Source organism: Medicago sativa, chromosome 4 (assembly GCF_051527215.1).
Source record: "Medicago sativa cultivar Bolivia chromosome 4, Bolivia_mono, whole genome shotgun sequence".
Taxonomy (NCBI): domain Eukaryota; kingdom Viridiplantae; phylum Streptophyta; class Magnoliopsida; order Fabales; family Fabaceae; genus Medicago; species Medicago sativa.
The window spans coordinates 24,693,294-24,714,316 of record NC_140752.1 but is presented as its reverse complement, the minus strand read 5'-3'; the positions used below and the strand labels follow the sequence as shown (position 1 = coordinate 24,714,316).

General features: G+C 35.2%; 1 protein-coding gene and 1 pseudogene across 1 annotated transcript; both read right to left on the bottom strand.

Annotated features, from left to right (window-relative positions):
- Nucleotides 1-1,100: 1,100 nt before the first annotated feature.
- GOS12 (golgi snare 12) lies at nucleotides 1,101-7,576 on the bottom strand. Its single transcript, XM_085700545.1, has 6 exons — nucleotides 7,321-7,576; nucleotides 4,867-5,063; nucleotides 2,724-2,813; nucleotides 2,574-2,645; nucleotides 1,535-1,664; nucleotides 1,101-1,435 (listed from the first exon to the last, which is right to left on the bottom strand). Exons 1-6 carry the CDS (start codon nucleotides 7,454-7,456, stop codon nucleotides 1,338-1,340), a joined length of 723 nt encoding a protein of 240 aa, XP_085556671.1. The 5' UTR covers nucleotides 7,457-7,576; the 3' UTR covers nucleotides 1,101-1,337.
- A 1,868-nt stretch (nucleotides 7,577-9,444) lies between these two features.
- Nucleotides 9,445-11,129, bottom strand: LOC146927197 (uncharacterized; annotated as a pseudogene).
- Nucleotides 11,130-21,023: the final 9,894 nt, after the last annotated feature.

Sequence of the window (21,023 nt, the reverse complement as noted above, 5' to 3'; positions counted from 1 at the left end):
AAGGCTAAGTATATAGTTGATTGATATTAAAAAAATTGAAATATCAACATACTAAATGATCATATAATATTTTAATTACACTTAATTCATTTAAAAAAAAAAACACACTCCATCCAAACATAACTTAAAAAACAGTGGTACCACGCGTCAACTCACCTCTATAATTTGTTGCTTCAAAAATTTTACGGTCATTCTACATAATGATGTGAGAAAAAACAACACAACGCGAATCAAAACATGCACTCAGAAAATTTGTCAAGTAGTCGAGTGTAGGTCAACATCCAATCCCATGTTAGACTGAAAATGGAAGTCCTAAGACCCAAGTTTTTTATCAGACATTACGCCCATTTGAAATCAAATCGAGACTCTTGCTTAAATGCTGCAGCTATCAAATGAAAAACAACTGTATAGTTACAACTGTCTTTGTTGTTAATTCTATCTAACACTGCGATGTAAAATGGGAGTTATGATCTCATATAAGAAAGTGTTACCCAACACTGAGGTATATTTTCATTTTCATAGTTCTTATTTATCTCGATCAAGCACCAACTTGAACATCTAAATACCTAAAAAGTCACTAACATCATTAGGTCATTTTGTATCTTGGTTCGCTATCATATCCTATAAGCTTAACTGAATCCAGAGATATCTGCTCTAAAGATTTTCCTTTAGAAGACTAGTAGTGATATCCGAACTTGAGTAGTTGAGTAGTGGATATCCAAACTTATTTTTAAGAAACTCAATAGCCTGCTAAAATTGAGATCAAGAAGAATCGAACCTTAGACCTTGAGAAGGAAAGAGCATACTCCAAGGTCCCAAGCCAACATCACCTAGCCAACCTTATTATTTATTTGTGTAGTTTTTTTTTTTTTTTAATGCTTGATTTGTGTGGTTTGATATAATAAAATCAACATGGACATATCCAATGTTATAAACATTTTTTCCCAACTTCATGAGGCAGCTAAGAAAGTATATTGAATGGGAACAAATAAACCTAAATTCCAGAAAGTTACCAAATTCCATCAATGAATTTCAATTTTGATTTATGTATGAACTTCGGTACCCACACAAAAAATTGAAATCAGAAAAGTAGCATCTACTTGACCAAAAACAGCAGAACCAAATATTATTAATTTATATATAAATTCAAAAGTCAAATAAATTATTTTACACAATCAACTAAACACAAATATGAGGCTCCTAGACAAATGTGGATTGTAAAAAAGATATTAATATTCCTCGTCCCTAAAAAGTAAATAGTCAAAGAAAGAAGTAGAAAACTTCAAAGAATAAAAAGTACCATAATTCACTACTTTTGTGTTACAAAAATCTTTTTGTTACTTTGAAAGCCAATAAATGATGAGAAACAAGGTACAAGCAGCAATAACTGCTGACAGAATAAGGGTATCCCTTGATTTTCGCCTTCTTATCGAACCTGCAAAAGTAATGTATTAGGTCACTAAAGATGAGCCATGAAATATAAATTTGAAAATCAATGGCAAATTAGAAAGATAAAAACTACTGTCCAACATACCGAGCAAGCTACGAATAATGGGGAACTTGTCCCCAAGAAGCCTCACTTTTCCTTGAACATCGCCAAACAATGCCCTCTGAGAACCCAAGACAGCTCTTGTAGCTTGAGCTTGACTAATAACTTCATCTATCTGAAAAAATGTCGGGAAAGTGAGTGAATCAAGAATCCGCAAAAAAAAACAGGATATCACAGTAATGGTTTCAAAGATCTGATAAGAGTTTCTATAGGACCCATTATTATGGCTTCTAGTAAGTGCTAAGTGAGAAATCTTTAAAACTAAATCTTACTGGAAGATATTCTTCTCCAATCTATTAATGCAGTACTGCAAATTTCGAAATATCTATAAACCGACAAAATGCCCTAAGAATTTGATATACTAGTACCAAACTAAGCATTAATGTGACCTTGCTGAAACCAATAAATGAGCACAGATGCAGCAGTGTCTAAAGAGTGGCCTGTCAACTCTTGATGGCACTTCAATCAATAAAAGTAATTTCAAAATTTGGAAGAATAAATGGTTACTGAAAAGAAGCAAGAAACTTCCATCACTGCTTGAATACTGGAATCTCAATATCAAGTCGGCTCAAATTTTGTATATTGGGAAGGTCAAACTATGGTTTCAACCTTAGAATTGATTTAAAAGACACCAAATGCAGGCAAGAACAAACACCATATTGACAAATGTTAGCTACATGCCAGTTCACCTAGCTATATGACATTAATAATGGGAAAGGATCCTCTTGATTTCTCAAAATAAATGGAGGTGTCCATTAGTGTAATTTTAGAGTAAATAAATGATATAAATGCACGCATTTAAAAAATTGGTGATATTTATTAAACATTTATCTCCAAAACATTAGTAATTGACAATTCCATTTCAATGGAGATGATCCCAACTCATTAATATTGAAAAACGGTTCCATGAGCTATACAGAGCAACAAGCATAGTTTCTTCTGTCAGACGCACAACTTTCTGGGACTGATGCTTAATTAATGGTCACCATGGTCGAATAAAGAATTTAAGCAGAAAAATACTTACATGAGACGTACTTCCATGGATGGAGGCTCTCTCACGTAATAACTGCATCCTTGGTGACATACTACCAGATGCCTGCTAGAAGAAGTTAAGTCTAGAATACCTGTAAGGAAATATTTATATAATTTAACTCAGATCATGCTCGGGATTCACCTTAAAGTCCGAAATATCATCCCTAACAGAACCTAAAAGCTCTGCATGTTCCTTCATTGAGTTTATGTTCCCCTTGGTACGCCTGAACTCCTGAAGCAAACAACAAAAAAGGTAAAAACACATTTAAAGTCAACTTACTAGAGTAATTAAAAAATGTTACTGTAGAAACCAATTTATTACAGTAATGTAAGAATTTATAAATATTAAAAAAAAATTGCTAATTCCTACATAAGAAATTAGAATTAAAATTTTACATAACAGTAGAAAAGGCTTAGCCACAAAGAACCACAGAGAATATATCATGTCAAAGCAGCGAGATAAAGAAATCATGGTCTGATGGTAGGCTATGAAACACAAAGTTCAATTTGGCTAAGCCGGGAATGGATTTCCTGCGGTGGGATTTTCACTGGATTCCCTCATGGGATTTTCACGGGATTTCTTTTCAGTTTTAATATATACCTCCCCCTTTTTATATTTTAAAGTATCTCACTCTCTCCTTTTTGATAGATGGTGGGGATTTCAAAAGATGGAAATGCGACATGAGAGAATACATTTCCGTTCTTCCCTTATTTGTGTCCAATATTATACGTGTATGATAAGCCTGATACCGAGCATAGAAAATATCGTATTAATGGTTAAAATTCAAGCCTGATTCAAGGTGACAATAGATCCTGGGTTCTGAAATTACAAAGAGAAAATACAAAAAATAGAACAAAACAAAAGGACTAGAAAATTGAGTGTCCGATCTTCTCCTAAAAATCTCAGCCTAACTCCCATGATTCCCACCCCCGCACTATATATCTCCTTCCCGATCTCTTCCATTTTCTCTATATTCTTTTTCGAAAATGGGTTAAACCTAACTCAAACACCACACGATTGGTTTGTGAGGTTATGATTACCTCTCACTTGTAACCACTAATCAGGTCAAATCACTATCGGATGCCTCTCAACACATCTATAGAGCATGACCCAGGTGGCCTGATAACATATGGCCCTATGATATTATCATAGAATTTGGGCTGCACCTAACTCAACCCCACAAAACTGGCTTATATTATGAAGAAGAAAAAAAAAAAATCTTGACTCCAACTTATGACCACATGCAGGCAAATTCACAATCCAATATAAGATTCTCAACACTTTTGGCAGTAATTCCATACATCATGTGTCTTCTTTCTCCTTAGGTAGACCATAGTTATTCTAGGCGTCCTATCAATACTCATTTCCTCAAGTTACACCTTGTACTATGGGTGTTTGCATGAACAAACGCAAGCAAAATATTTTCCCCAGGATCCAATGTTTGGAGTATGTTGGCAGGAAGCCTCATTCCTTGATCCCAGACTTGATTTTAGTGTTGCATCTTACCAATCTTTCCTCCAAAGCATACTAAAGGAATTAAATCAAATTATTGAGTCAATCTATTCATTTCTACAACCACCATAGGATCAGACAGAGTCTTCAGTGGTTTTCTGCATTTTCAATTGGTTCGTTTTCTTCAAAATTGCATAAATTATGTGTATATGCAGGATAGGTTTTAAGAATCACAAGCCAACTGATTCAGCAGCGTACCGAATTTTACAGGCTTGGCATAACATAATATGTGCTAATTGATTTATGATACTTCACTGAAAAGCCTCAGGCATCATTTTATTGAGAGGAAATGTCGAAGAAGTAACATTGTAACAGCTTCAGTGAGTCAAACATTCCCAAATAATGAACTGATGAAGTGAGAGTATGCAGCTATTAAAGAAAGCAATTTATTAGTTGGTTACAACTCTTTCTTTTAATTTTGGCATAAATTGGCCAAAACCAACATATGTTTTTATTCAAACATAATACAAAGGCTCACAGAAGTTGAATCTAGAATGGAAAATAACATTTTAGAAGCCAATACCCACACTCACAACTGACAACTGTAGTGTACCCAAGTTCACGTGTTGCAAGCAAAATCTAAATGCGCCTATTCTTAAATTCAAACCCAATGCAGTGTCCAAGAATATACAGGTTATGGTGTGGCAATTAAAACAATCTATATGTACTTCTCATACAATTTTGATCCCAGAAATTCTTTTTTTTTTTTTTAAACTGGCTGAGTTGAAAATTGAAACTACATATACAAAACAGAAATTTTATAGCAACAGACCTGGGTAAACTCATGAAGAATATCTCTGTGCCTAGCCAACTTCTGTGTTACAGAAGTAGCTGGTCCAGCAGATGCAGCACATCTACTCATGGAATCATTTATGTCCAATAGTTTCTCGAGCAAGGATTGGATTTCCATTTCCATGGACTTCCAAGACCTACTGGACCCAACAGATGGTGAGCCACCATCCACATAACCTAATAACAAGAGGTCAGAATGTGCTTACAATAAAAGTTAATAAAACACGATAGAATTTCATCATTATTGGTGAATATTATCTCAAAAAGAACAGATCTTTAGCTTTCTAGGCGTAATACAAAAAGTAAACACCATAGCCATATTATCCCAACACAATTTTAATATAAAATATGTTAATCCTCAAATCGTTTGCTTAACATTTGATTCATCAAAAATGTTCGATCACTTAATCAATGATTAACTCATGAGTTATCGTTTCAACTCCCCCTACTAACAAAAATAACAAGAAACAACTAACATTTGTCTTTCAAAAAAACTCATCAATAAGCAGGCAGACTGAATATAGTAAAACATAATCACTATCCAAAAGCAAATGTTATGTATAATTAATTGTAGTTTTTCAATTCAATCTAACAAAAAAGCATCTTTTTATTACTCGTAATCAAACTAGAGTTTCAAGAATAAAACAAAATCAATTTTGCCTCATAGTAACCAAGCACTTGTATTTTCCTTAGAATCATGTTTGACAAGAGGAAAAATAAATTCTGACCAACATAACCAAACACGCTAAACACATGTTAGTTTTTGTGGCAGAAAACGTACATTCAACCACTTCTACTAATGGGAACTTCGTAAAACTCACAGTCAATAAACATTGCATAACCAAGCATGCGCTAAGTGTGTGTTTGGTTCTGCAGTAGCAAAAATTGATTTGAAAGAATTGACTTCGTTAACAGTGAGTTGAAAGTAAAGTTATTTATTTACGTTAGGATACATTCACCTAAAAGTGAGTTGAAAAATAAATCTTAATCTAAAAACCAATTCACGCAAAAGATCAAAATCCTATCGTCAAAATAGAATCAATTTGGAGGAAAAAGCAGTTCTACTTCAGAACACTCAAATATATTGTTCTGCATTAGGCCAAAGCTCATCAGAACTTAACCTCCGTGTGGAAATCCCACTTCAGGGGATCCATAAACTCTTCACGCCACCTCACGATCAATCCAACGATGGTCCACCTCGTGTGGTGCATTCCTTGCACTCTATTACAAGCGCCAATGAACATTCCTACCAAAAGACCACTACGCCTTGCCTTGACTATGAAAAGAAATCACTCTCAGAATTACCCTATGTCATGTCATTTCCGTTCGTATTTCAAGTGTGAATAAGAGTCTCACATTTAATGAAAAAGTGGATAACGAGCATCATATAAGTGAGAGGATCTATACGTCTAATCTAATGTGCTAAAATTTAGGGAGATGTGGTGTCCAATTCCACTAGTATGGTTGCTCAAAGTCCAATGTAATGATCTACGTTATTTTCGGACTCCCCTCATACCCAACAATTTCTTACCTCTAACCCCAACCCAATGAAACATTGTTTTGAGCTTCAAAGTGTTTGCAGGTACACCACCCTACCCGCTCTTGGTCAATTCTATGTTTCTAATCGAACATTAAAAATTAAATAAGTTAAATTTAACACAAACACCGACACTTCTGATGAAATGCATGTCCGGTGTCCGACACATGTCCACACTGACAGGACACTAACACATGTGATTACATTCAATTAACCATATGTTTGGTTTCAATTTTGGAGTGGCAAAAGTGATTCTAGAGATTGTAGAATTGATTTTATCATGTTTGGATGATTTAAAAAAGAAATGATTTTGGTTGTAGAATTGATTCTACTTGAAGCTGGAATTTATAGCTTTTGACTTCCACAATCGATTTTACCCTTAAATTTATTGTTAAATCCACTTTTACATAAATACATCTAAACATAAATCACTTTACATTCAACTCCCTTTTATTTATTCAGATTCAATTTTACAAAATCAATTTGTCACCACCACCTATGAAGCACGGATAGCGGACACTGACACGCCAACACCGCTAATAATTTGAGAAAATCACATAATTCAGTGTAATTATATGTGTCGTGTGTCAGTGACACGACACTTGTCAGACACCGGGACTGTGTCCGTGCTTGCAAAACCAAACAAACACTAATTCATTTATTCAAATTTTTATCAGTATCAACGTGTCAGTATCAATGTCGTGTTCCGTGTTCATACCACTACTTCATAAGCTAGTACCACCGACATCAGCCACAGATCAATAATTCCACTCCAGATCACATACTAAAATCACTTCCATCTCTCTCAAAATCAAATCGAAACATAAACTAAAAACAAAAACAATCCAATTCAACAGAAAAACGATGAATGCGATGAAAAGGGGAAAGGAATTGAACCTCCTTGAGTGAATCTAGCACCGAGTTTAGCGTAAGAAGAAAGCTTAACGTCGAGATCACCTTCGATCTTACGCGCTTCCTTACGAAGTTCCTCCCAACCTGATTCCTGCAAATCCAGATTCGTAGTATCCCTCATTCGGATCTTGTTGCGGGTCGAGATTTCGGTTATAGTAGTTGAGATTTCTGAAGTTGTGCAGTGTAAAGGAAGGAAGGAAGAAATGGAGTGTGGATTGTTTGCAGGTTTTTACACCCAAACAGAAATTTGTGGGACAAGCTACCCTAATTGTAAGTTCTTTTTGGAAGGAAAGAAAAAAATTACTTCAAAGGGTACAAAAGTTTTACACATCTATTAACTGAGGTGGGGTTTAGAATGGGAAAGGGAAGTTCTTTCCCACCATGGGAAAGTTTAACCACAGCCATAGATATAATAGTATTTTATTTGGATGGCTAGGATCAATGACCTGATACTTGCTTTTACTTTTTGTTGAGCATTGTGAGACAAAAACGTGGACCCCACTATATGATTAGTAAATAACATTTTTCATTTGTTTGATATACTGGTTTTTTTTTAATTAAATCATGGGCCTTTGGAAAGGACTGGGCTGCACGTTTTTCATCTCATTTTAATCATTCCATGTTAATTTGAATTAGTAAAATCCATTAAAATCCATTAAATTTTGTGTGGCATAAAATAAATTTGTTGACTATTAATAAAATCCATTAAAATCATTTTTAAAATCAATTAAAATCACTTTTCATTACTTTTAAAATCACTTTTAAAATTATTTTAAAATCAAACCTAGAACTTCTCTTTTAATTAATACAAAAAAATATATAAGGTAATTAAAATGAAGAACACTCCAACATGTCAATTATTCGATGGCTTTGAAGGTCTCTTCCAAACATTCATCTCTTTCAGTTCTTCTTTCTTCATGCTCACCTCTAAGTTCTTTCCTTTAATTCAGATTTTTTTTTTTCCCTCAAAATTTCCAATTCTATTCATTTTCGATAATTCTTGGGGGTTTTCCTCATTCTTCCTCCTTCATTTTCATTTTTCATCAGATCTGCAAAGATAAGAAAGTTCCAGAGAATAAATAAATTGAAAACTGAGAGAAGGAGTTTATTGATATGCATCAGATTTATAAAAACTTTTGTATTGGATTTTATTGAGTTGTAGATCCAAAGGAATTATTGATATGTGTGAGCTGTAAATTGGGACTCTTGGATTGGATTTAGTTGTTTTAGTTTGAAAAACTATTGGGATTATTTTTCCATGGATATGTTGAGTTTCATTTTTAGCTGTTGGAGAGAAGGAGTTTTGTTCTTCTCAAAGAAAAAAAAATAAGCTGTTGGAGAGAAGGTCAAGGAAATGAACGAGGTGGTCTTCTGAAAATAATAGAAGTGAGAAGTAATAGTAATCAGGGGGAGGTGCACTAGAAAAAACAAACAACATTAAATAACAATTTTCAGTTTTTTATTTATTTTTATCAAAGAGGTAACCCACTGAGAGGTGTCCTGGAAAGAGGAGCTTTCCCATGATGGGAAAAAACTCCCCATTCCCATGTTAAACGCCGCCATTAACTGAATGAAGGGACATATGAATTATCATTTTCAATGTGTAAAACTTTTTACACCGACAGTGTTTATAAATTATGTAAAACTTTTTACACTGACAGTGTTTATAAATTAAATTTAAAAAAAAAAGTTATTTCTAAAGATTAGATGTAATTTCCCTAACAAATAAAATATATGTAATTTTTTATTTTTTGCTATTGAATAAGTTTTTGCTATTTATAAAAATCTTAAATTTTGTTTTTAATTTCTTTAAAAAATTTCAAAAAGTTTTAGTCTTTAAAAAAAATTTGTCACGACTTTTTGTCTTTGACTTTTTAAGTTAAACACTTTTTATATTTTTTAATGATTTTTTACAATGATGTTTAGAATATTATAACAAATTTTTCTACAAAAGGTTAAATGTATGTAAATGAGATTTCTATAATGTATTAAATATTACTTTAAAAAATAATTTAAAACTTTTTTTTTACCAAAGCAAATTTAATTATTATCATTAATCAACCAATGTTCAATACAAGGAGGATAAGAATAAAAAATACGGTGACTAGCCTAAGAACAGGCCGCCCTAGCTAAAGTATGAGCAACCATGTTCGTTTGCTCCTAACAAACTTCACCACGAAGTTGGAATGTAAAGATAACTGATAGATAATACTAGAAACAATAGCATAGAACTCCGAATCGCCGTGGCCTGAAGACGATAGAGCTTGCACTAGAGTAGCTGAGTCCGACTCGAAGACAACTCGGTCCCATCTGTTCCCCTCAGCAAAGTAAATGGCATCGAGTAAGGCTAATGCCTCCCCCTCCAAAACTATCATATTTGCCCTCTGTCATTTCGTTTGAGCCTGAATAAATTGTCCACGAGAGTCTCTAACACAACACGCAAAAGATGTAATATGGCTACGGCAATGGAACGCGGCATCCACATTGCACTTCAACCATGTCTCGCGCGGTTTCTCCCAAACTGAGTTGTTACCTTGCACTCTATTTTGCCTGTTTTGCACAACCGATAGTGAGGGTTGTTTATGAACCTCCTGCCATTGCTGCCTTGCATCTAGTGATGCCCTCCCAATGCTTGTTGAAATATGATGTGCGTCATTCCAAATGACATCATTACGTGCAGCCCAAATTTGCCAAAGAAGTAAAGCCACCCGACCAGCAATGTCTCGGCTTTCGAAACAACATATGTCAAAAATTAAATCTGCCAAACTGCTCACAGTGTCAACTCGTGATTGCAGCACAGTCGAAAGCCCTGTCCAATACCAACTCTCACACGCCACTGTACATCCCACAAAAGCATGCCAATCATCCTCAACAGCCGTATCACACCAGGGACATATCACCTCACACTGTACATGTCGTGTTTGTAGACGAAGACGCGTCGGGACACACCCCCTGCAAATCCTCCATAATAAGCTACGTGCTTTATGAGGGGAGTTCACCTTTCCGATTCTATGTCACTCTTCTTCAACATGGAACCGATCAGTATGTAACAACTCCATCATAGCCAATTTATAACCAGTTTTAACAGTATACCTCCCACTACGTTCTATCATCCACGCTATTCTATCATTATGAACTTTTGCAAATAGTGGTGTGTCGAGAATAGCTTGCACCATATCGTCTGGAAACAAAGATTCAAGCTTATCAATATCCCAAACTCGCTCCTCATCAACTATCAAATCAGACACACGCAAACCGTGCACACCATGGCTTTGTGGGGATTGAATCCAGCTATCATTGACACCTCGAACTCATGGATCATTCATCACGCTGATATGTTGCCCATTTCCAATTGTCCACCTACATTCGTATATAAGTAACTGACGCGAATTCCAATTACTCTGCCAAGCAAAGCTCGGGTTATATCCGAGTTGTGCACTCATAAATGAAGAACGGGGAAAGTACCTTGATTTAAATATTCTAGCAACCAGAGATTCAGGATTACACAGAAAGCTCCATCCTTACTTAGCTACCATTGCGAGATTAAAAGCTTTGAAATTTCGGAACCCCATTCCACCAAATTCTTTGGGGCATGCCACGCGTTCCCATGCCATCCATTTAATCCCTCGGTTGTTACTCCTTCCTCCCCACCAAAATGCATTGATCATCTTCTCAATATCATCTATAATTGAATTCGGTAGAAGATAAATACTCATTATGTAAGAAGGAATAGATTGTAACACAGATTGATCATAACTTCCTTGCCCGCCTTCGATAATGCTCGTCCCCTCCATGCATTTATTCGCTTCCAAATACGATCCTTGATAAAAGAAAAGACAGACTTCTTATCTCTCCCAATCATCGAAGGTAATCCCAAATACTTTCCGGTACCTATCACATGTCGGACACCAATAATGCGTGACAAATCTTCTTGCGCCGCCCTACTCATATTGCGACTGAAAAACACCTCAGACTTTGATAAGTTAATTTCTTGTCCAGATGCTGCCTCATAAGTTTTAAGAATAGTGAGTAGACGTTGTTTGCAGTGGAAAATACATAAGGCAGTTAATAAAGGTGATATTCATGGGGTACAAGTATGTCGCGGAGCACCAGCGGTGTCCCATCTGTTGTTTGCAGACGATTGTTTCTTGTTTTGTAGGGCCAATGTGGTGGAAAATAATATAAAACTTAAAAAGTCAGATATGTGATTAATCAAAAGCAAGGGTCTGAGTGACGAAAAATATTTGGATACCAAAACTGCTAAAACCATTTAAAAGGGACTAAAAATAAAATTTAGGATTTATATTGAGAACAAATACTTATTTAACCTTTTTTTCTAAACATATATTTGAAAAATAGAAATGAGAAATTTTTTGAATGTGCCTGAGTGAGTAAAATGTTGGAATATTTTAGTTATTTAATTATATTCCGATATGATTATGTGGGCAAGTATCGTAATAATAATTATATTAGCTATTTATCAATTGTAAACCTTAATTGATTAGTGATCAAATTAAGTAAAAAGTCTATTAGATTTCTAATTAGATAATTAATTAAATATTTAATTAATTGATATGGACTCAATAAGTGGATCTCTGGATGGTCCATTAACAGAATAATGGGAAACCCTAATGGCCATCCAATATAAAAGAGATTATGGTTCCCAATACACCGTACTCGGCAATACTCTCTCTTCTCCCCATCTGAAAAGAACTTGAGGCATAAAGGTACCGGTTGAGGAAGAACCAAATCAGCCGCTGTTAACCCTTGCAACGTTGTTGAGAGGGTTGTCATGAAAGCTTTATCCAGATATTCCTAATACCTAACTATTGATATCCTTGATAAATCAAACGTGTCGTAGATCCGTTCATATATTTATATTTAATGTTTCATCTGTTTCCGCTATTGATTCATAATTATTGAACATATTTTATGAAATCTGTTAGACCTAGATTTCCAACATAAAACACTCAGCCACCATGTATTTATATATACACGTCATAATTAATAACATGTCATGTTTACTAGGTAAATTTTCTAAAAACAAAAATGCTTACAAGGATAAATGAATATACGTCCAACTCCCTAAATGCATGAATGTAAACATACACAAACATAAAGACTTAAATGCTCCTACATACAATGAATTTACTATTTCCAACACTCTCAAACTCGTGAATAGGTACTCTCGACTCCGAGCTTGGATACAATTCGTTCAAAATTTTAGCTATTCAATCCTTTAGTGAGAATATCTGCAAGTTGCTTTGAGAGGACACATATCGCATGTAAATCAACCCATTATCAAGCTTCTCCTTAATAAAGTGTTTATCGACTTCAATATGCTTAGTTCGATAATGTTGAATTGTATTATGTGATATGCTTATAGCTGGAATATTTAAGCCAAAGTAATTCACAAATGCCTTGTGTCATGGCTCGAAATTCAGCTTCAGCACTATAACGTAGTGCCCAATCAAGATTTGAGTTAGTGACAACATAAAATGACCAGTCAAATTTTCTCTAGAATTATTAGCAAAAGTAGAGTCTCTTAAATCACGATCTCTGATGCCATGTGTAAATTAAGAATAAGAAATCATAATATTACTAATGCAATACAAATCTGCAAGTTAGCCCTAATTCCTTCCTTTGTAAACTCCAACAATTACAACTGCAACGTTCAAAGCGGAAAACCCTAAATTATGAATATTGATGTGCTAATTACTATTTTACCCTCGTGTTTGAATGCTGACATCTTCCATTCATAGGCTGCCATGGTGGAGGATTGAAATGAGAACCCTTGTGCAGCACGTTATTTAACATGAGGGGTCATGATTACAATCTCATGTGAATCTCTTTCTTCTATATAAGTGTGTAGAGGAAATATGAAGCAAAACCACAACTACATTACAACTTATCAATAACCCTAAGGTCATCTTTAGTTGCTTTCAGTGTTCTAGGAATGACGCGATTGGAGAACTTCAACATGTATTCAAAGGACCGTTCTTACGCTAATGGATTGGTTTCAATTAAAGGTATGCATAACAAAATCTTATAATCAAATTTTTTTGTTGAACTTGGTTTATGCCAGAGGTAAATATTAATTATCATTATATTCTCTGTATGTTCTTCATGGTTTGATGACAGTACAAGGTAATGTTGGGCCAGAGGTTGACGTTGTTGTGCAAAGGGATTTGGTTAACCTGAGGACATTTCATATGGAATATGATACCTGCAGTGTTAGTTGTTATATCTTTCAAGTGCATGTTAATTTATTTGGTCTGCGAGTATCCCCTCTAAATGTTATAATTCATTGTCATCAAATGTTATTGTAGAAAAAGGGCAAATTTCCAGCTTGCTTCTCCAGGCTTTTTGCGTTAGAAGTTGCACCGTTTGTGATTATTCGTGATCCAAATAATAATGAGCTTGAGCTGGTTGTGGAGAAGAAGAATGAGAAGGTTTATTTTGGACATGGCTGGGAAGTGCTGCAGAGGTTTTACAAGATTTGTGACGGTACATGGATTACCTTGGTCTATGCCAATCGACACCTATTCCTATTTGAGCTTAGAAACATGCATGGAAAATAGTTGGTTTATCCTCAATTCAACCCTCCACAGCGAATTCTCCATCAAATTCAAAATGTCCACGACTATCGAAATTCATTCATACGCTACAGATCAACTGCTCATTTTCTTCCCACAATATTCAGTCATCTAACTGTGAAGGAGTTATCTGAAGCTGATGTTACGGAAGGAATATTGGTATGTTTATTTTGGTTATTGATGAATTTAGGTTGTACTTTTTATTTTATATTAGGATTTGTAATGTTTGATCTATGTTCACAGAAGTTGGGTTGCCTAGGATTTTGTCAAGCTGCTTTACCAGTTGAGCGCACTGAATTGACCATTGTTGACTAACTTTGGTTATACCTGGAAGATAACCATGGATTTCTGTCATGACCAAGGTGTCTCATACATTTTTACTGGTTAGTGGCAAGCTCTTGCTGAAGCACGCAAATATACTCCACGTCAGGTTATAAATTTGGGTGTAACCGGAGAAGCTAACAACAGAGTTATGTACCTTTGTACTCCTCCAATGTTGGTTTTGAGAAAAACAATGCAGCCTTCTGCAGCTGCAGCTTAAGGGGGTGTAACGTATCGAGTTATCGAGTATTTCTGGAGAAACTGATTGTGCGTCATGTTGGCATTGTTCCATCGTTAATGGGCTTGTTATAACATGGTTGTCTTTGTTTGTTGTGGTTTATCAAGTGTATTGTAGTTAGTTGTTGAAGGTCTTGGTTGTTTTGAGTATTAGTAATGAACTGCAGTTTCTATGTCATTATTGTAGTTTTAAAGATAGCATCATATCAGTTGTAATCGGTGTCTATCTTCTGTTATGTTAATTTAGCTTTTCATGTGTAATCTGCTTAATTTAAATGTCAACTAATATCATGCTACTCCCGTGAAATGCATATTATTAATGAAGAATTTTTTGGGATACTTTAAATGGAACCACCGTTGCTGGTAATCTCATAAGTTTGCAGGGCGACTTAGGGCTTTACACACAATGAAAAAGGGATGAAAATGGTCATACATATTCATTATTCCTTACTTAATTTTGTAATGTCACAGGCTGTGAAAACAAAAATCAAAATTCCATGTTCATCCTGCTAATATGGATGCTAGGTGGTTGTCAAATTAATTAAAATTATTAATTAAAATGGTATATATGGTTAGTTTAAACATGCAATACATAATTTTCAACCATTAATAAGTTGTTTCCTATCTTCATGATATCATGATATATCACTTCTACAATTTTCTCTGCTATACAAAAAGGTGATTGAGAAAAAGTAATAATTCAATGAAATGGTTATCTGTCACATTAGAAGTTTCTTATGTCAGTGGTGAAAAAGTTCCACATGACCTCAATGATGATAGTAGGGCTTATCAGATGAGCATTGCATGTAGAAAATTGCTTGGATGAAATTAACCTCCACTGATGGAATGTATACAGGTGTAACCATTGTAGTTCATTGGGAAAAACTGAGATCTTCATTTGGATCTTTGGCTTCCACTTTCTAAATGTCATCATAGCTATTGTTTGTTTTCCTCTACAATGATGTCTATTTCAATGTCCTTAGTGAATAATTCCAGTATGTCAGGGTTGCGTTTGGTTTAAATTTTAAGTGTGAGAAGTTCTTAACTGATACATTATTATTACTATCCAATGGAGAGAAGATCAAAGTTAAACCATCTATAACTTAAGTGTAGCATTAACTCAAGGTATCTACCCACATAAATGCCATATGTGACAGTCTAATTATGAGAAAAAAATTGTTATCCTCTTCATTGTAAAACAAGTTATTTTCTTAATAATCATGATCATCTGCTCATGTTAGTTATCAAGGTAGTATCACTTAGGATAAATTACCTATTATGATGAAGGGTTTGTGTGTCTTACACACCATAGAATAAAATATGTTAGATGATCTTATATGATTGACTTATGTTGTGTGTTTAAGGCATCATTTTTATGTAATCAAAAACTTGCCCAATTATTATTCCACTAATAAAATTAAAATATTTTTTTTGTTTTAATAACTTTTAAAGTGAAAGGCAAGGGGTTCAGTGAGTTATAGCTGTACGGTTTTCAATCAAGACTTAATAACTTCTCAATGTGGTTGGGGTTAAGATATAAACTGGTTGTGTAGGCATGCAATTTACATTGGGAAACGAAAGGTTTGGGTGATAAGATTGGTTAAGTTAACTAAGTCACTTATTACACATTATAGTATAAGTTAATCAATACTAATACATATTAACCAATCTGTTATTATGTTTTAATGACATGCATCCTTATGTTATTAATACTAATAATACAATGAGGTTGATAATGTGAAGTAATGTGTTAAATATTTTATGGAGGCACACGCCTAAAGCATTCATTGAATGAACTCATAGAAGACTACTCATCATAAATAGATGGTTGTTGCTTATATACTTTTAGAGGTTCTTATACATGACCATGGAGGCAACTATCAAGGATTTGTGTTGACATGAGCTACAATAGATGCAGCTCAAACCATGCTTTCCCTAAAAGGTGTTGACATATTAACCCTTATTTATTTTTGTAAATTTTCCATGTCAAATATGGATCTAGCTCTATGGTTACGTCCATCATCCTAACATTATCTACTATTTTCTTTAGCAAATTTTCCTGTTGATAGCAAGTCCTTGAGGATGAATTTTGCTGTAATGAGGACCTACGTGTGTGAATTTGACCCCACAGATGTAAGTAATTTCTGTTGCTTCCCTAGAAGATCTATAATGGAATTAAGCATGCACTTTGTGTGGAAAATTAAAAGTAAAAATGCACATAAGATTGCTTAAATATGAAGTTGCATGTGGTGGACATTGAAATTTTCATTTCGTGGTACTCCTTGCAACATGCATCACAAAATATGTGTTGAAATATAAACCTTACTAACAATGGATCTGTACAAAGTGTTAGTGTGATGCGCAAAGTAATTTTTCTGAAGCATGCATCACAATTTCTGTTTGTTCATAGCATTTGAAGATTTTTGTAATAATATCTTAACATATCCACAAAACTTTGTTGCAAAAAGTTAATAAATTTATTCAAACTATCATGTGGCACAATATTATGTATCATTATATTTTATAAGCTATAGGGTTGGGGAATGTAGATTGCACTTTCTGTGGAAAGCTAAAATTGCAAATGCAAATAATAAAGAAGTAACTCTTACTTAAATATGAGATTGCATGTGGGCGGCATTGACATGTTAATATAAGGGTACTCCTGCCAACATGCATTGCAAATTGGTTTTTCAAAATGATAAAAATATATAAACATGGGATCCGTAGAAGGTAATTTTGATGGGTAAATTAATTATTGGCAATCATGCGTCAGTTTTTTTTTTGGTCATGGCATATGACTTTGTCAGTCATAATACTTTACCAAATGCATAAATGATGTTGGAAATAGTTCATAAATTTAATCAAAATAATGTGCGTGACAATCTATTCTAACCATAAATTTTCTACTCAATAGGCTTGGGGAAGGAAGCCTAGGTGTTTTGCTAAGGAGTATGGGCGGGAGCTCAGTGAGTATTTCATGCTACGTGATTCTAATGGCAATGATATTGAGGTTCAAGTTGAACGGAATAAGAAGTTGTATTTTAAGAATGGTTGGTATGGATTGAAAGACTTCTATGATATTGACATCGATGCATGGGTGATCTTCACTTATGACAGTCCAAATCTTATGTTCATGACTATATACAATAAAATGGATGATGAGATTCAGTACCCTAGGTTCAATCAACCAATTATAGCAAGGCTGTATCGCAGATTGTGTAAGAGAGGATCAATGGATTTATGCAAAGCAACTACGTGCACATTGACTGCATTTGATGTTCACTCTGGATACCTGGTATATGCTAATACATTCAAGCATGTCTTACTTTACAAAAGCATGAAAAAGCTTAGAATTTGCATCACTCTCTCTAAGCCACTTAGAATTTGCATCCCTCTCTATAATTCTTCAAATTTCAATTTTGTAAGATTCACCTCTTCATTAGACAAAGCTCCTCTCTCGCAGTTTCCATCTAAATCCTCTATCTCTTCCCTCAACAAATACAACCTCATCACCACATTACCATACTCCATTTTATTCCATTCTCTTAGATCATCCTTCAACCTTTTCAATTTATCTTCAACACAAAGCCCATCCAACCACTTCCCCCACATTTCCTCCACGCCTCCTCACCACCCCCTTCAATTTCTGGTTATCTATCCAATGGTTATTGAATCAGAAAGGTTTTGGGTCCCAATCGGTAACATCACCCTTCAACACTAACAGACAATGATCAAACACATCTCTAGAAAGAGCCCAAATCTCATCATTCCCACAATACTCCCCCTAAACCTCCGAGACCAACGCCCTATCAATTCTACTAGTCGATTGGTTGTCTGAATTATACCAAGTAAATTTCCTCCCTACAAGATTCACATCCTCCACCTCCAAAGTATCAACCACCTCATTAAAGAGATCATATTAACTCCTCTTCTTTCTTCCCGGTGAAGCAGTGAATTAAAGTCACCGATAAAACACCAAGCGCCAACTTCTAATGTATTCCTAAGCAACACAAGCTTCTCCCACAACCGTTGTTTTCCCACGAAATCACAATACACATTCACCACCAAACATTTTCTCGTTAAAGGTCCTCATTAAAGACAAACATCAACGAGCCCCTCTCCAACAAAAGAAAAAATAAACATTGAATCAGACTTATTCCAAATAGATAAAATACCTCCACTACTTCCCACTGACGGTAGGAAAACCCATTGACAATCATCATCACCCCAAAGGTTACGACACACCGCATCCGAGACCACTTCCATTTTAGTTTCTTGGATAGCCAAAAAATCAACTCTTTGACTTTGCACCAACTCCCTAATCTTCATCCGCTTCAAAACACACCCAATCCTCGTACATTAAAGGACAACACAATCATAGGTTACCCGTTCTCCTTTCCCTCAATTCCTTATTATTAACATCAATGCCTTCTAACTCCATCAACTTACCCACCACCTTACCATCTGGAAATGTGAAGATAATGCCAGCTTCCTTTTGTAATTGGAATAAATGCTCCGCCTTTGTCTTCTTCCTTCGTTGATCCCCCATAAATAAGCTAAGAGTTTCTGGAACCACTGAACCCGCATCATCAAAAATCACTTGGACTCCCGAAATCGGTAACTGAGAACAAGTAGGAAAGCAACCCTCAATGTTACGTCCAGCCCCCTCCAGACACTTTGTCATCCTTGATGAACATGCCTTTAGGGTTGTAGAAGGTGAGGGATTTAAGCAACTTTGTAAACAATTGCAACCTCTTATGACCCCCCCTTCAAGGAGGACACTTGCTAGAGATTGTTTCCAACTTTTTCTAGATGAAAAATTGAAACTTAAGACATTTTTTAAGTCTGACTGTAGAAGTGTAGCCTTAACTACAGACTGCTGGTCTTCCCTTCAAAACCTTGGTTACATAACCATCACTTCACACTTCATTGATAGGTGTTGGAACTACCAAAGGAGAGTCATTAGTTTCACCCCAATACCAAATCACAAAGGACTAACCATTGGCAAGAAGGTTGATGAGGTTTTGAAAGAGTGGGGTATAAGGAATGTCCACAATCACCGTGAACAACGCTTCCTCTAATGATGTGGTTGTTGGTTATTTGAAAAAAAGACTTAAGATCAAGAATGGGTTGTTGGGTGAAGGGGATCACTTCCATATGAGGTGTGTTGCCCATATATTGAACTTAGTAGTCATGGACGGGTTGAAAGATCAAGATTTGTCTATTGCTAGCATCCGCAATGCGGTTAGGTTTGTGAGGTCTTCACCTCAAAGAGCTTTGAAATTTAAAAAATGCATCGAAATGTCAAGGATAACATGTGAAAAACATGTTTGTCTTGACGTTTCCACTAGGTGGAATTCAACTTACATGATGTTGGATACCGCTGAAAAATTCCAAGGCGCTTTTGAGAAGTTAGTGCATGAAGATTCTGGCTATGTTGAGTGGTTTAAAGAGGCTGGCCTTCCTACTCCTAGTGATTGGGAAAAGGTTAGAGCCTTTGTTAGCTTTTTAAAGATTTTCTATGATGCTACAAAAGTGTTTTCATCTTCCCAACAAGTGTCTATACACACAACCTTTCACAGCTTGGCTTCTATTTTGTGTGAGCTTCAAAAGGCATGTATGGACTTGAATACAATAGTGGCTGATATGGGAGTAGAAATGAAGGCCAAGTACGACAAGTATTGGGGTAATGTTGTAAAAATGACCAATTCTTATACTTTGGAGTAATATTTGATCCTAGGTATAAGTTTGGGTACATTGAGTGGTCTTTTAGTGATTTGTATGGTGCTGGTAGTGAAATGGAAAAAGAAAGGGCTGGGAGTGTGAGTGATAATTTGTTTAATTTGTATGATCTTTACAAATCTGAACATGAATCCTTTGATGGCCCTTCGGGCAGCAACAATTCCTCTGTTGAACAACCTGTTGTTCCCAAAAATCCATCTCTAAATGCAAGGGCAGATGCCTATAAAGAACAATTGAAAACCAAAGAAACCATTGTTCAACAAAATGACCTTGAGAGATACTTGAGTGACCCTCCAGAAAACGATGATGCAAGCTTTGATATTCTTACTTGGTGGAAGAAAAACTGTGTTCGTTACCTTGTTTTGGCAACAATGGTTAGAGATGTGTTGGCCACACTGATGTCATCAGTTGCTTCGGAGAGCGCATTTAGCACCGGGGGAAGGATTTTAGACACATATAAGAGCTCATTGAGTCTGGAAATGGCGGAAGCTTTGATTTGTACTCAGAATTGGCTGAAACCATCTTTCGTCGACTTCAAAGATCTTAATTTGAGTGAAGAGTATGAGCTGTTGGAAAATGTTGTGGCAGGCAAATTATTAATTTGTCAATAAATTCGTATTTTAATTATGCGTATTTGATATTGCTTAATTATTTGACTTGTTTCTCATATATTGTTTTCCATGCATTTTAGAAATTGGACAAGTCTTAAATGAAGTTGATGTTGGTCCTGCTGCTGGTGTTGCACCAGCAATTGGGCTCTAATTCCATTTAATGGTAAAAAAAACTTTAATT